The sequence below is a fragment of the Macrotis lagotis genome, chromosome 2, assembly GCF_037893015.1.
Source record: "Macrotis lagotis isolate mMagLag1 chromosome 2, bilby.v1.9.chrom.fasta, whole genome shotgun sequence".
NCBI classification, from domain to species: Eukaryota; Metazoa; Chordata; class Mammalia; order Peramelemorphia; family Peramelidae; genus Macrotis; species Macrotis lagotis.
In genome coordinates, this window is record NC_133659.1 from 99,532,715 (window position 1) to 99,547,306 (window position 14,592).

At 34.0% G+C, this 14,592-nt stretch overlaps 1 protein-coding gene across 1 annotated transcript in view; it reads left to right on the plus strand.

Moving 5' to 3' along the window:
- The window catches only part of CAMSAP2 (calmodulin regulated spectrin associated protein family member 2), a 159,548-nt gene extending 145,332 nt beyond the window's left edge, over window positions 1-14,216 (plus strand). The window contains exons 15-19 of the mRNA XM_074220896.1: window positions 1,456-1,528; window positions 2,575-2,690; window positions 10,036-10,176; window positions 10,357-10,376; window positions 10,928-14,216. Of these exons, the coding sequence (XP_074076997.1) occupies window positions 1,456-1,528; window positions 2,575-2,690; window positions 10,036-10,176; window positions 10,357-10,376; window positions 10,928-11,407 (830 nt within the window). The 3' untranslated portion in view covers window positions 11,408-14,216. The remainder of the gene's footprint in view (window positions 1-1,455; window positions 1,529-2,574; window positions 2,691-10,035; window positions 10,177-10,356; window positions 10,377-10,927) is intronic.
- Window positions 14,217-14,592: the final 376 nt, after the last annotated feature.

Here is a 14,592-nt window from a genome sequence, read left to right on the forward strand (position 1 = left end):
CCTAGTCTTTTTAAAAACTTAAGAAAATTCTCAATATAATTGTTACATGTGGGGGCAACTAGGTGGCACAGTAGATAGAGCACCAGCCCTAGAGTCAGGAGGACTTGAGTTTAAATTTGGCCTCAAACACTGAATAGTTACCCAGCTGTGTGGCCTTGGGCAAGCCACTTAACCCCATTGCCTTGCCAAAAAAAAACCCCTTAAAAATATAATTATTACATGCAACAAAATATTGTTGCTCATGTGTAAAAGAATTGTGTAACGGTTACATTAGATCCACTACTCAGTAGATATCTCTTTGGAAATACATTTCACATAAATAATCACTATTTCATAGGATTTTAGGTTAGAACTGAAAGGAAGTTTGAGATCGTTTAGTCCAACCCCTTTACTTTGAGTTTCAGAAACTCCGAGGTGATGTGACTTGTCCAAAGTCATAAAATTTACTAAAGTGTCTGAAGTTAGGTTTGAACTCAGGTCTTGCTGACTCCAACTTCCATACTTTGTTACACCAGGCTGCCTTTATTTCACTGATGTTGATACTCCCTATACTCCCTCCTAACACAAATCACAGCCCTTCTCCTCTTTTTTTTTTAAATTTAAGGCAATGAACTTAAGTGACTTGTCCAAGGTCATCTAGGCAATTATTAAGTGTTTGAGATCGGCTTTGAACTCAGGTCTTCCTGATTCTAGGGTCGCTGCTCTAGCCACTGTGCCACCTTGTTGCCCTATCCTTCTTTCTTAAGTGGTGTGCCTGGGTCTTTGCAGCCCAAATCAAGGGACTTCATTGCCTAGAAACTAACCTAGTGTGACGAGAATTTTAAGGTTAGTTGGACTGATCTTCATACAATCAGAGTCCATCAGCACACTCCTTCTCAAATGCTTTTTCTTCTTGTCAGAACTTGCCCAAGCTCAAGTACAGTTGGCCTAGTCTTTGTAAGTACATGGTCCTTTTCATGTCATGAGGAAGCATCAAACTGAAACATTAGTGGATAAAATATTAGTATTGCCTAAAAATGTTTTGGTAATTTTAAAAGCTGGATTTTTTCCCACCTACCAATGAAGGATTTCTGAAAAAGTCTTATGCTTTTTGCAGAGTTGAATTTTTTTGGTTATTTTTGTTAAAAAAAAATTTCTTATGGGATTATTATTTCATACATCAAATTTAAAGCTTACCTTTTGGAAATAATAAATTTTAGCCACAAATTAAAATTGCTTACAAGTATATGCCTAGTATGTCATGTTCATATTTACATGTTACAAAAATTCACAAGACTCATCATATATGCATGCAGCATATTACATGTTAATATGAATTCTAAGTTTAAAAAAAATTATAGAAGCTCAGACTCCATATGCTGGTGTTATCTAATGAACAGACTCTTTGCTATTTGCCTGTTTAAAAATTCTAACTTTGTTTTTATCCAGGGTCACGAATTTATCGTGTTTTTTCAGTCTCTAGCCTTTCTTTGGCATCATTGAACACAGGAGACAATGAGAGCATGCATTCAGGCAAGAGAACACCAAGGTAATTCAGTAATCATTAACATTTTTTGGAAAATAAGTCTTTCTAATTATCCCTAAATATTAAATGGAAACTTTTCAATTTTCTCAGTTTCACTCTTATAATGCCTTATGTTTATTGAAATAATATTCATAGTTTTCCTTTAGAAGACTTTTCTTCCTGGTCATAGGTTTTCCACACTTTGTGCTACTCATGAAAACACTTATGTATATGAATTGTCACTAAAATTGTGCTAAATAAAAATTCTGCTGTGGGGGAAGATAAAGGAAAAGTGAAATTACTTAGGTTTAGTGCCAGTTATCTTCTGGGTTTATTGTTTCTTTAGAGTAATGATTTTTTTGCTATTGACCTGAATTGTTTTTGTACCATTGATCCTCATAAAAATCACCCCCCCCTACACACAAATGAAGTAATTGGAGGTGGAAGGGCTGGCAAAAAAAAGCAAAGAATAAATTAAAAAGCAGAATTTTTAAAATTGGGGGATTCTGAGTATCAAAGAAAGATAGAAATAAAACTTAAAGTAAACAGCAAATGTTATAGTAATAACTCAGGACCAAGAACAAGACTTGCTGCTCAACCCTTCCATTTTCCTTTCCAATGAGAAAGAATTTTGGACTGGAAAGAACCTATAAAAATAGAAATGGAGGAGTTGACTCACAAGGAGGAATATTGGAATAAGTTGCCTTTGAATTCAAGTAACCAGACCTAGATGAACTATATTTGCAGATACTGAAGCAATTGGCAGATGTGATTGCTGAGTCCCTGTCAATGCATGGCTGTCATAGTGGAAATACTCAGATACACCACAGGTCATACATGACTTTACATGTTTTAATAGATTTCATTTTTCTTACTTTGTAATTAGTGGGAGAGTAAGGGAGGGAGAGAACTTTAGAATGGAAAATCAAATTGAATAAAAATGTTATTTTGATTACCTACAGTCTTTAAAAAATAGAAATTATACTATTTCACGGTATCATGCTCTTTAATTTATTTCCTGTTCATTTCTCTTAAGAATTTGAGGTGGACAAACTATTTTGTTTCTTTAGGTCAGAGTCTGTAGAGGGCTTCTTATCTCCAAGTCGCTGTGGCAGCCGAAATGGTGAAAAAGACTGGGAAAATGCATCTACAACCTCTTCAGTAGCATCTGGAACAGAGTATACAGGTAAGTTGGTGTGGTGTTTTTAAAGAAATAATTGAATTTGAAATATTTATTAGAATAACTATGAGTTTTTAGGGGGCGGCTAGGTGGCATAGTGGATAATGCACCAGCCCTGGAGTCAGGAGTACCTGGGTTCAAATCCGGTCTCAGACACTTAATAATTACCTATCTGTGTGGCCTTGGGCAAGCCACTTAACCCCATTTGCCTTACCAAAAAAAAACAAAAACAAAAACCAAAAAAAAAGAATATGAGTTTTTCTATCTATTCAATTTTTTTGTTGTATAAGCTAACTTAGAATATGACTTCTAAGAAATTGAACTAGAATATTAAACTACTGGCATTTTGATAAGAGGCTCAAATACAAGGTATATTAGGGAGTCAGTGTAGCTGTCTCTTGAAGTGATTGGGGATGGGGGTAGAGATAGGCATAGAAAAGAGATGGACAATTATAGAAGTACAAAATAATGTAAAAGTAAAGAAAATTGGGGCATCTAGGTGGTACAGTAGATAGAGCACCTGGAGTCAGGAGGATCTGAGTCCAAACCCAATCTCAGATGCTTGATACCAGCTGTGTGACCTTGAGCAAGTCACTTAACTGCATAATAAAGAAAATTTAACAATTATAGTCAGGTGAATATAAATCAAAATATGAATTTTTTAAAATAGTAAAATAATTTGTTCACAGAAATGCACACAGAGATGTACACAAATTTAAATTCAAAGAATGGCTTAAAATTTAGTTAATGCTAGCTCAAGAAAATAGGGAGTTCCAATAGCACTGAGAGATAAACAAGGTAATTCTCTTACCTTATAGACCAGTCCTTCTTGTCCCTATATGTGGATGTTTCTCAGGACTCTATTCTTTATTCTCTCCTCTTCTTTCTTAATCCATTATCTCAATAATCTTCTCCATTTCCATTGATTCAGTGATCATCTCTACCCAAGTGACTTAAATCTTATATCCAGCTCTTAATTTTTTTCCTGTGCTCTAGTCCCTTATCTCTAATTTCCTGTTTGAAATCTCCCATGGATGACCCATAGGCATCTCAAACTCAGTACCTATAAACAGAACTCCTTCTCTTTGTCCTTAACCAAAGTCCTCTTCCTTACTTAATTCTATGGGAGGTGCCACCGTTTTTGTCATGTAAGTTTGTGGCCCAGGAGGTATCCTCAGCTCTTCATTCACCCACCCTCATGATGCTAAGTCTTTTCACTTCTTTCTCCTGCATCCACACCACAACCTAGTCCAGGTCTTCAGCATCTTTCCCTTATATTTTTTGTTTTTTAGGTTTTTGCTAGGCAAATGGGGTTAAGTGGCTTGCCCAAGGCCACAGCTTGGTAATTATTAAGTGTCTGAGTCTGTATTTGAACTCAGGTACTCCTGACTCCAGGGCTGGTGCTCTAGCCACTGTGTCACCTAGCCACCCCTTTCCCTTAGGTTATTGCATTAGACTCTGACTTGGTCTCCCTGCCTCCGATCTAACCCCTCTCTAGTTCACCATTCACAAGTACATAATGTACTTGTTTTCGAAGTTATTGACCTGCATCAGAAACAGCAATGACTTCCTGTTGTCTTCAGAAGAACACAGAGCTCCTTTGGCATTTAAAGCCCTTTATGGTCTAGTTCCAACCTCTCTAGGCTATATATAGATAAGTTGTCCCAGAAGTCTTAATTCAATTTTAAACTATTAGATTTAAGAAGAGGGTTGAGTTTAGAGGGCGGAAAATAATGTGTTGTTTTGCACATGCAGAGTGTGAGATGCCTGTGGGTCATCCAGAGTGAATGTCAAGTAGGAAGCTAGAGATGTGGAACTAGAGCACTGGAGGGAGCTTAGGATTGGATGTTTAGAACTAGAAATCATTTGTTTAAAGTTGAGAAATGACATCATGTAAGCGGAACAGATTATCTGAGCTGACCCTGGAGTCAGGAAGACCTGAGTTCAAATTCGGCCTCAGATAATTAATAATAACCTAGCAGTGTGGTCTTGGGCAAGCCACTTAACCCCATTGCCTTGCAAAGAAAAAAAATGTCAATTTGAAGAATTTATCTGGAGGGCAAGAGATTGAGTTAGTGTGTCCTGGATGGAGCGAATAGCAAAAGTGAAATTGAGTTCATCTTAATAGACAGGAAACGATCACTCCTGTGATTTTTAGTGATGTCAAAGTGAGTTCCACAAAGCAGCCGGTGCTCTCCTCTTTTCCAGAATAAAGGTTAAAATGAACAACAGAGTCAGAGTGAAGATCTGAAATCAGCTCTGCCAACAAGCACAAGAACTCCAACATGTCAAATTCAAACAACTAATTGGTGTTGAAATAGTATAAAGGAAAAGGCATTCATAGACTTAACAGCATTTCCTGCAGAAATAGACCTAACAAATTAAAAAAAAAAAAACCTTATTAAGTACCTACTGGATGCTATGCCCTGTACTTGATGCTGGGGGGGGGGGGGGGGGGAAGGTACAAATAAAAAAAAGCAAGATTATCTGTGTCCTTAAGGAGCTTTTGTTCTAAGAGGGGGGAATAGATGAACATGTTCTGGGGGGGGTAACCAGGGGAAAGGGGAGTCTGATCTGGTAAGAGAAGAAGAATTTTAGGTGCTATAGGGGTCGTTGTAGACTGGCTGAATCAGAAGAGTTTTTAATGATTCATGGTTAGAACTGAATATCTTTAATGGAGAACCCTACCTGTCTGTGCTTGGTTTTGTGGTATTTTAACACTTTTATCAATGACTTGGATAAATGCATCCCTTGGTACTTCTTAGATGTCTAGGTGACATAAAATGATAGGTTAGATGACATATTAGACTCCTCTCTTTACTATTTTACTTGATCTCTTTAGCTTCTGTGGTTGTAATTGTCATCCCATTATAAATGATTCTCATTTTACTCAGTTTTCTCCTAACCTGGTCTCACATCTCCAATTATCTACTTGATGTCTCAAACTGGATGTCCCTTGGACATCTCAAATTCAGCATGTCCAAAACTGAACTTATTTTTTCCTCAAAGTGCTTAACTTCTCTGTAACTTCCCTGTTACTCTCAAGGGTACTACCATCTCCCCAGGAACCCAGGTTTGCAACCTAGATATCATTCATGAATCTTCACTCTCTCTAGCTCCTTCATATCCAATCATTTGCTAATTCCTGTCAATTCTTCCTTTGTAACTTCTCTCATATATGTCCTCTAATGTTGCTGCCACCCTAGGACAGGCAGGTTGTTCTTACCTCCCTCCTAGATTATCAATAATAGACTTCTAGTTGGTCTTTAAGTCTCTTCACTTGCACGTTTCTCTTCTATCCAGCAGTCAAAGTTAATTTCCTAAAAACACATTGCCTTCAGAATTATATATAAATTCTACTTGGCTGGTAAATCCCTTCAGAACTTGTCTGTTTCTTGAGCAAGACCCTCTGTCTCCTGACTGCCTTTTTACTGACTTCCCTCTAATTGGATCTTTCTCTTGCCTCATCTGTTTCCTAGATCCTGGAACCCTTTCCCAATCCTGCTTATAACAGTAATGTTTTCTCTTGGAGATGATCTCCAAATTACCCTTGTTTGTGTACAATTCTTTGCATATCTTTAGATTGTGAGCTTGTTGGAGGCATGGACTGTTTTCTCCCTTTCTTTGTATCACCAGGGCTTAGTAAAGTGTTTAGGACACAGTAGTACTTAATAAATGATTGTTGATCTGACAAAGACCTTAATAGGCTGTGTTATGTAATAATATGAAATTAATAAAAATAAATGGAAAGGCTTACCCTTGGGTTCAAAAAGTCAGCTTTACAAATTCAAGTTGGGAGAAACATAGCTAAATGTCAGTTCATCTAAAAGAGCTGGAGTTTTCATTGTCTTAGCACTCTCAATTTGAGTCAGTAGTGTGATCTGACAATCAAAAAAAAGCTAATTCTGGGGCGGCTAGGTGGCACAGTGGATAAAGCGCTAGACTTGGAGTCAGGAGTACCTGCGTTCAAATCCGGTCTCAGACACTTAATAATTACCTAGCTGTGTGGCCTTGGGCAAGCCACTTAACCCCATTTGCCTTGTAAAAAAAAACAACCCCAAAAAGCTAATTCAAGTCTTAGGCTTAGAAAATTATGTTAGTAAGAGAAACCTAATGCCTTGTATGATTCAATAAATTATGGTCCCTTTGTACCTTGCCTTCATCAGATAACATCTGGAATGGGAATTTGTATTTCATTATGTTTGCCACAGTTTAGAAAGGACATTGATGATCTGGAAAAATTCCAGGGGCAGACATTTAACATTGTGAAGAGTCATGGATCCATTACTTCAGAGAATAAATTAAAGGAATTAAGGATGTTTATTTAGCCTGGAAAAGGAAGACTTGGTGTGTGGGAAAGTAAACATGCTAGCTTACCATCAGTATCTGAAAGACTGTTGCAAATGAGAAAATAGATTTGTTTTGCTTGGTCCCAAAAGACAGTACTAGAAATACAAAGAGTTAAAATAACAAAATGATAAATTTAAGCTTAATTTAAAGAAAATGTTATAATTTATAGCACTATACCAAGATGGAATAATCTGTTTTCTAAGGGTAATAAGCTCCCTCTCTCTAGAGACTGTGAGGAAAAAGCTTAGGGGTCCACTAAGAGAGTCTTGTACAGGAATGACTATTGATTAGCCTATAAGACCTCTTGAGATTTTTTTAAAAGGGTGTAAAACATAATTTTCGCTTGTATTTGGGAGGGGAAAAGGATGTTTGGCCAATGATTGTGATATGGTTGAAATAATTATGACATTTTAATATTAATAGAATATTATTGAACTTAGAAAATATGACAAATATAAAATATATTGGTACACAATTCAATGCAAAATAGAGGGGAAAGTCAAATTAGAAAAACAAACAGTATCCTAGCATTATAGATTTTGATTTTAAAGAGACTTTGCAGATCCTTTTAGTCCAACCCCCTCACTCACTTTGCAGATGAGGAAATTGAAGACCAGAGAAGTTAGGTGATGTGGTCAGATCACACAAAGGCTAAGAGGCAAAGCTAAAATATACATTCATGTTGATTATATTTTTAAAAGATCAAAACAAGTTTTTTAAGACATGGGGTGGGGGGATAGATAAAGAAGACATAGAAAAATAATACCATTTTACTAACTTAAAAAAATCATCATGGGGTTTGGGGTTTAAGGTTTTTGTTGAAAATATATTCTTAAATATAATATTGAATTTATTTATATTAAATTTTTAAAAATCAACATTTAAAAAACTGAAAGACTCATTTTCATGACAGAAAACTCCAGAACTTAAGGGAAAATTTGACATAAAACATCCAAGGGAAATATAAGGTAAACATTAAAAACCAATTATAAGAAATTCAATAAGGTCTAATTGTTTACTTCATATTTGTGAAAACATTTACAGTACTATTATGATTGTCATCACAATTTGGGTAATTTGAAAGAAAGTCTTGGGCTGCTTATTATGATGATGTGATTCTAAAAAAAATAAAGTGATGTTGGGTGAGATATAAAGTAGTAATAGGGGCAGCTAGATGGCGCAGTTGATAGAGCCCCAGCCAGGAGTCAGGAGGACCTGAGTTCACATTTGACCTCAGATACTTAATAATAATTAGCTTGGGCAAGTCACTTAAACCCATTGACTCCCAAAGACCAAAAAATAAATAAATAAAAATGAAGTCATGAAGTAGAGGAGTGAGGAGAAATAGGGTAAATAGAGAAGGAGAATGAGCAAAAATAGGAAGGAGAAAAATAGATATAATTTACCCATAAAATAGAAATGGATAGCAGATTAAATATTTGAATTCAGCATTGTTACTTTCAAAAAAATTATAAAAATGAGAGAGAAATACAAAGATAGAATAAAGGACAAGAGTAGAATATAGTATGTAAAAAAAGCAGGGATAGTAATCATGATCTCAGACAAAATTAAAATAGATTTAATTGGAAGCAAAAAATAGAGAAACTGCACTGACAACAATATTATTCAATATTGTTTTAGACCATTTAAAATACCTAGATAGTATAAAATACCTGAGAATATACATGCCAAAACAAATGGGAACATATGAATCTAAATATAACTTCTTATACAAATAAAGGCAGATCTAAATATTTGAAGTACTATTTATTGTTCATAGGTAGATAAAGCCAAATTAATTTTTAAAATGACAATTTACCTAACTAACCTATTTATTCAATTTCATTCCAATTAAATCACTAAAAAATTATTTTACTGGGTTAGGAAAAATAATAACAAAGTTCATTTGGAAGAGCAAAAAAGTTGGGAACTTCCAAGCATCAGGAAAAAAATATAAAAATTAGATTCAGCAGTACCAAAACTTAAAGTATATTATAAGGAGAGCATTGTTGAAGTATAAAAAGAATACTTTTGATTATTTTAAATCAACATTTTCTTGTTTAAATAAAATCTATGTAGCCAAGAATGAAAGGAATGCAAAAATTTGGGGGAAAAAAGTTTCATAGACAATGTCTCAAATAGGATGTGATTGAGTTGGAATATTGCTGTAGTGTAGCACAGATGAACTGGTTGATTTAGAAAAAACATAAAAAGACTCGTACCTATAAAGGAAAATGCCATTCACCTTCAGAGAAATAAATGATAGGTAGAAATAAGCATAATACAATCTTCCATTTATATATATGTAAGTTTATAGGGGTGTGTGTGTGTGCACGCGTGCATGTGCGCGCTCACATGCACTTAATTGAAACCTTCTTTAGAGTAAGGGGGGGGGATAAAGTAAAAAGTACGCAGTAGAGAACAAAATAATATCCAAAGGAAGCAAAGCAAAGCTGGGCAGCTTTGAAAACAATGTGTAATATTTATTATATAGGTTTTCTTGAAATGGAAATTGGTTGTTTTTATTGAAGGACAAGAGTAGATATATTATTTATATATATTATTATATATATATATTAAATTCTTTCTTAGGGTCTGCTGGATATAATATGGTAGCTTTTTCTTTTCTCATTTGCATTTTAGTTTTTAAAAAAATTTTAGCAAAAAACTATTCTTCATTTTGTTTATTTGATAATATCATGAGATTTGTAATTTTTTTAATGAAAGATTTAAACAATAAATGAAGTGCTGTTGAGTTTACCTTCTCTGGAGGTTTCAAGAGGAGGCTTAAATGAACCTTTAGAAATGACTGCAGTGCATTAACGCCTTGGATTTTGTTGAATTCATTAGCTTCAGAAATGTATTCAAAACTTAAGGAATTTCTAACATAAATATAATATAACCCTGATGTCCACTAACATAATGGCGTTTTTGTCATTTAAAATAGTGGCTGTTCTGATAAGAAAAAAATAAATTTCTTAAAACATCTTTTTTTTCATAGGACCAAAGCTCTTCAAAGAACCCAGTGCAAAATCCAATAAGCATATAATACAAAATGCACTAGCTCATTGCTGCTTGGCTGGAAAAGTAAATGAAGGACAGAAGAAAAAAATATTGGAGGTAAAATATATTTTTAATTACAGTGATTCTTTTTAAAGTGATGAATAATTAAATTATAGAACATTCTCTATTAGATTAAGTCCTCTTGTAATCGGAAGTAGTCAGGTGGGGAATAAAGAGAATCCTGGGATTGGAATCAGAAAGAGTTCACTTCCTCTTTTAACATTTTCTGGACATGTCATTTAGCTTCTCTCTGCCTCAGTTTCTTCAGCTGTAAAACGGGTGTGATAAAATTGAACCTACCTCCAAAGTTGTTCTGAGGATCAAATGACATATAATATGTGTTGTGTTTTGCAAATGCTGAAGTATTATTATTTCTAAGGCAGCTGTAACAAGATATATTGTTGTAATCTTGATTATAAAATTGAGTTCAGTTAAAATGAGATTCTAGAAAAGTAGAAGATATATTTTCTTCTCATGGATCAACCCAGCTAAGTTTAAAAGAGGCTTAGCAGAAGTAGTCCCAAGTGATAGGTTTGGGCTGTGATAGTCATAAAGATTGTCTTTCAAGGTGTGGAAGAGTTGTAATGAATATCATTGAGAAGAATGATGACACTGACAGAATCGCAAATTTTCTGACAGTTTTGAAGCCCAAAGGTATAAAATGTTTCAAAAATAGCATAACTTCCTCTTCTGAAACTAAGTTGTAGCAGACTATAAGGAAAGAAACATTAGTGTCAAAGGAAAGAAATATTTGGAATAAGCAAGTCATTCATTGCAAAATTTCCTGTGAAATTGTATTTTCAAAGAATAAATAGGATTTTTCATTTAAGGTGTCCATATCTCTAATTAGCATTTATTTCAAATTTTACATGATATATTCAACTTTGTCCTTTTTACAAATATTCTTAATTGTACTTGATATTTTTCAGAGTATAGATACTGGTGCAGAACATAGCCATGTTCACTCAGCAAATGTGTTGTTTTTTTCTTTCTTCTTTTCTCAAGGAAATGGAAAGTCAGATGCCAACAACTTCTTAATCTTGTTCCGGGATTCAGGCTGCCAGTTTAGGTCTTTATATACCTACTGCCCAGAAACAGAAGAAATCAATAAACTGGCTGGGATTGGCCCTAAATCTATCACTAAAAAAATGATAGAAGGGCTTTATAAATATAATTCTGACAGAAAGCAATTTAGCCACATACCTGCTAAGACCATGTCTGCCAGTGTGGATGCAATTACTATTCATAGTCATTTGTGGCAGTCCAAGAGACCAGTAACACCTAAGAAACTTTTAACCACTAAGGCATAGTAGTTGGGAAAAATTTTTGCTTCAGAACACTTGGTGATATATTTGCACTTCATCTTCTTGCCTATCAAAGATAAGTTTTTGGTTGCCAACAAGACTTTTATTACTTAAAACTGGACACTAAGCTCTGTTGATGTTATGCACAACTGGAATGTAAACTGCAGTATTTGGGAGTTGAGAAGATTGTCACTTTGGTGATAAGTTCAAGTGATCATGGGAATATACTGATTCACATATGGAGGTGTGTATGTGGTAATAGAGGGTACAGCTGCACGACATAGGTTTGATACACAAGCACTGAATGTTCTTCTGTAGTAGCTGGACTTGAGGTTGAAAATATGGCTGAAATTATGGATTTTTTTGTTTGTTACATTTTTTACCTTTTTTTATGTATGTACTTGTCTTCAAATGATTTATTTTGCTAATTTTTCCTCTACTAAAGAAACTTGTCTTGTTCTTAAACTCCATTGAATTTTGTTTATGTGTGGAGACTGTGAGATTAAATGAAACACATCTTAAGAGGTAACTTGCACCTTTCTTAATGATGCTGCAGAAAAAAACACTATTTTGTTCTGCAAAAATCCTCAAAATTTAAATGATGTAAAAACAGTTTCAAAAGCTGTTACACTAAGTATTTACAGTCTGTATTTATTATTCACACAAGTATTAACATTTCTTTAGAAAAAGGAGGAAGTGTTTTTATAGAGCTGCTAAGGTTTGTCTTTTGGGGGTTAAGTAACTGTAAAGAATTAAATCTATGTACCTTGTGTCCACATCAGCTCTGCCCTACTCAGAATGATGTAGATTTTCTTTTAACAAAAAGACTCTCACTTGTAAATCATTTATAATCTTACAGAAATGAGTGACATTTTGAGAATAGTCTTTACACCTGAAGAAAGATATCTGGCTGTCTGTTGTTTTCAAGAGCTTTTTTCATTATATTTATAAGCAGTATAAAAACTATATTTAGAAATCTTTTTAAACAATATGTATAAAGGGCTGCATTTTTTTTTCCAAAACAATGTCTATTCTATTTTATCTTTGCTTAGCTTGGACATTCTTCCATTTTAAATTGTTTTCAAATAGAATTATTTAGAATAAGTACAAACTTGAAACCCTTCTCTATATGATCTTTGGTTTCTTTAACAATGCCTACCAGAGCGTTAGTTGGGGGAAAAAAATTCATTCTCAGGAAAGGACTTGAATGATTATGTGACTCTGTTATGTTCAGTGTTGTGACAGCTGTGTCAGACTTAGAGGAAAAGACAGGATTATGCTGTCATTGAGAGGCATCATGTGTTTTCTTTCAAGGGAAGTAGAGACTAAAAAGAAGTATTTCTCTCATTGAGTTGTTTAAAGATAATGTTGCATATGGTGTACTTTATTTACTTATTAAAAAAAAGAATAGGAATGAGATGTCCCTGAACCATACTTTTTTAATTATTATAAGGCCTTAGGCATCAATGCATCTGAGTTAACATTTTCTCAGAAGTTCTGTCAATATTTTCTGTAATTTATGTTCTTATATTTATGTATATTTGTTAAAACTGTAAAAAAAATTCATAGAATTTCCAATTCCTGTGCAAAATGTATGTGTAGCTCAAAACTACTTGTGATCTACTGTTTGCATGTAAGAGACCAGGATATGTAACTCATATTTTAAGCATATACATATTATGTATATAATATATAAATATTAAAAAAATGGGGGAGGGTTGCACATTTTGCCTGCCTGTTAGACAACAATGTCCATGGTTATAATATAACAGAGTGATTTTAAATAAACATTTCAGAAAGGTCATAGTAAAAAAAAAAATCAGAATATGGTGACTAGGGATTGTTTATTGAAAATTAAGAAGTTAATTATTACATTTGCTATTTAGAAATGATGACTATTTCATTCTCCTTATAAAGTTTGCCTAAATTTTTTTTTTTGGCAAGGCAATGGGGTTAAGTGACTTGCTGAAGGTCACACAGCTAGGTAATTATTAAGTGTCTGAGGCAGGATTTGAACTCAGGTCCTCCTGACTCCCAGGCCAGTGCTCTATCCACTACGCCACCTAGCTGCCCCTAAATATTTTCTAAAGAAAAAAATTTGATGCGTAATTTTAAACAGAGCCCTTCAAATAATTGATATCAAATGTGACACAATGTATCCTGGAGTCTGGTTGTCTAACAGTTAAACTGTAACTTGTGAGTTGTCTAATGGCAGAATGTGAATATTTTCACAAGTTCATTGCTCTCAGTATAAAATTTTACTTTATTGATACTGGAAGAGTTTGGGTCTTTTCCTTTTTAAGACTGCAAATTTTCTAACTAATTACAGTATGGCTTTACTTGGAGTCATGGAAATAAATTTTTAAGGAAATTGATGCTTCTTATTAAGATAGGATTTATCATTGACCTAGTTGGAACACACTGGTGCTTTCATAGTATTATTATAACTATGATCAGTATGGTTAAATCTCCCAAACAATTCTTAGTTATCAATGCAAAAATGTCCAATTCTAACTATAATTGCAACTATGGAAAAATTTCAGTTCCTCTTGGTTTGTTTGGGTTTTGATTTTAGTATAACTGATTGTTACAGATTTTCTTGTTTGGCTGTTTAAAGCCAAAATCAGGTAATGTAATTATAGTTTCAATGGGCTGTTGAGCAATGTACAGTGTATGGTGTACTTATCTATCCACTTGGAGCATTATTTCCAACTCTTTTTCAGATGCTGTGTTGTAAAATAATGTCATATTGTTCATTTCCTGGTATAGTGTATTTTTCCCCCTTTCATTTGAATAAAAGCATGGCACCAAATGATTCATTATCTGTCTCCAGTTAAAAATGGGGTGGGGAAGGTATCCTCTCTGTGATTTGAATTTTTGCATTTTTGCAAATCATTAGTATACTAAAAAAAATGAATTCTGTGTTTCCTTTGTGGTAACATATACTTAAAGGCTAAGTATTCAAATTCTCCACACCTCTTGGGTAGTGTAAAAGAATATACTTTTAACAGTGCTATAATAAAATATTCAGGTTTTCTGGTATTACATTGACTTTTCCATCAGTCTATTTACATTAGCTGTCATCTTAGTTTGAATAGTGACAGAATTTAATACTTAAGACAGTGGTGGATAATCATGGTTTCAAATCTATTCCAGAATACATATGTTGATCAAGGAAAATTGATTATTTA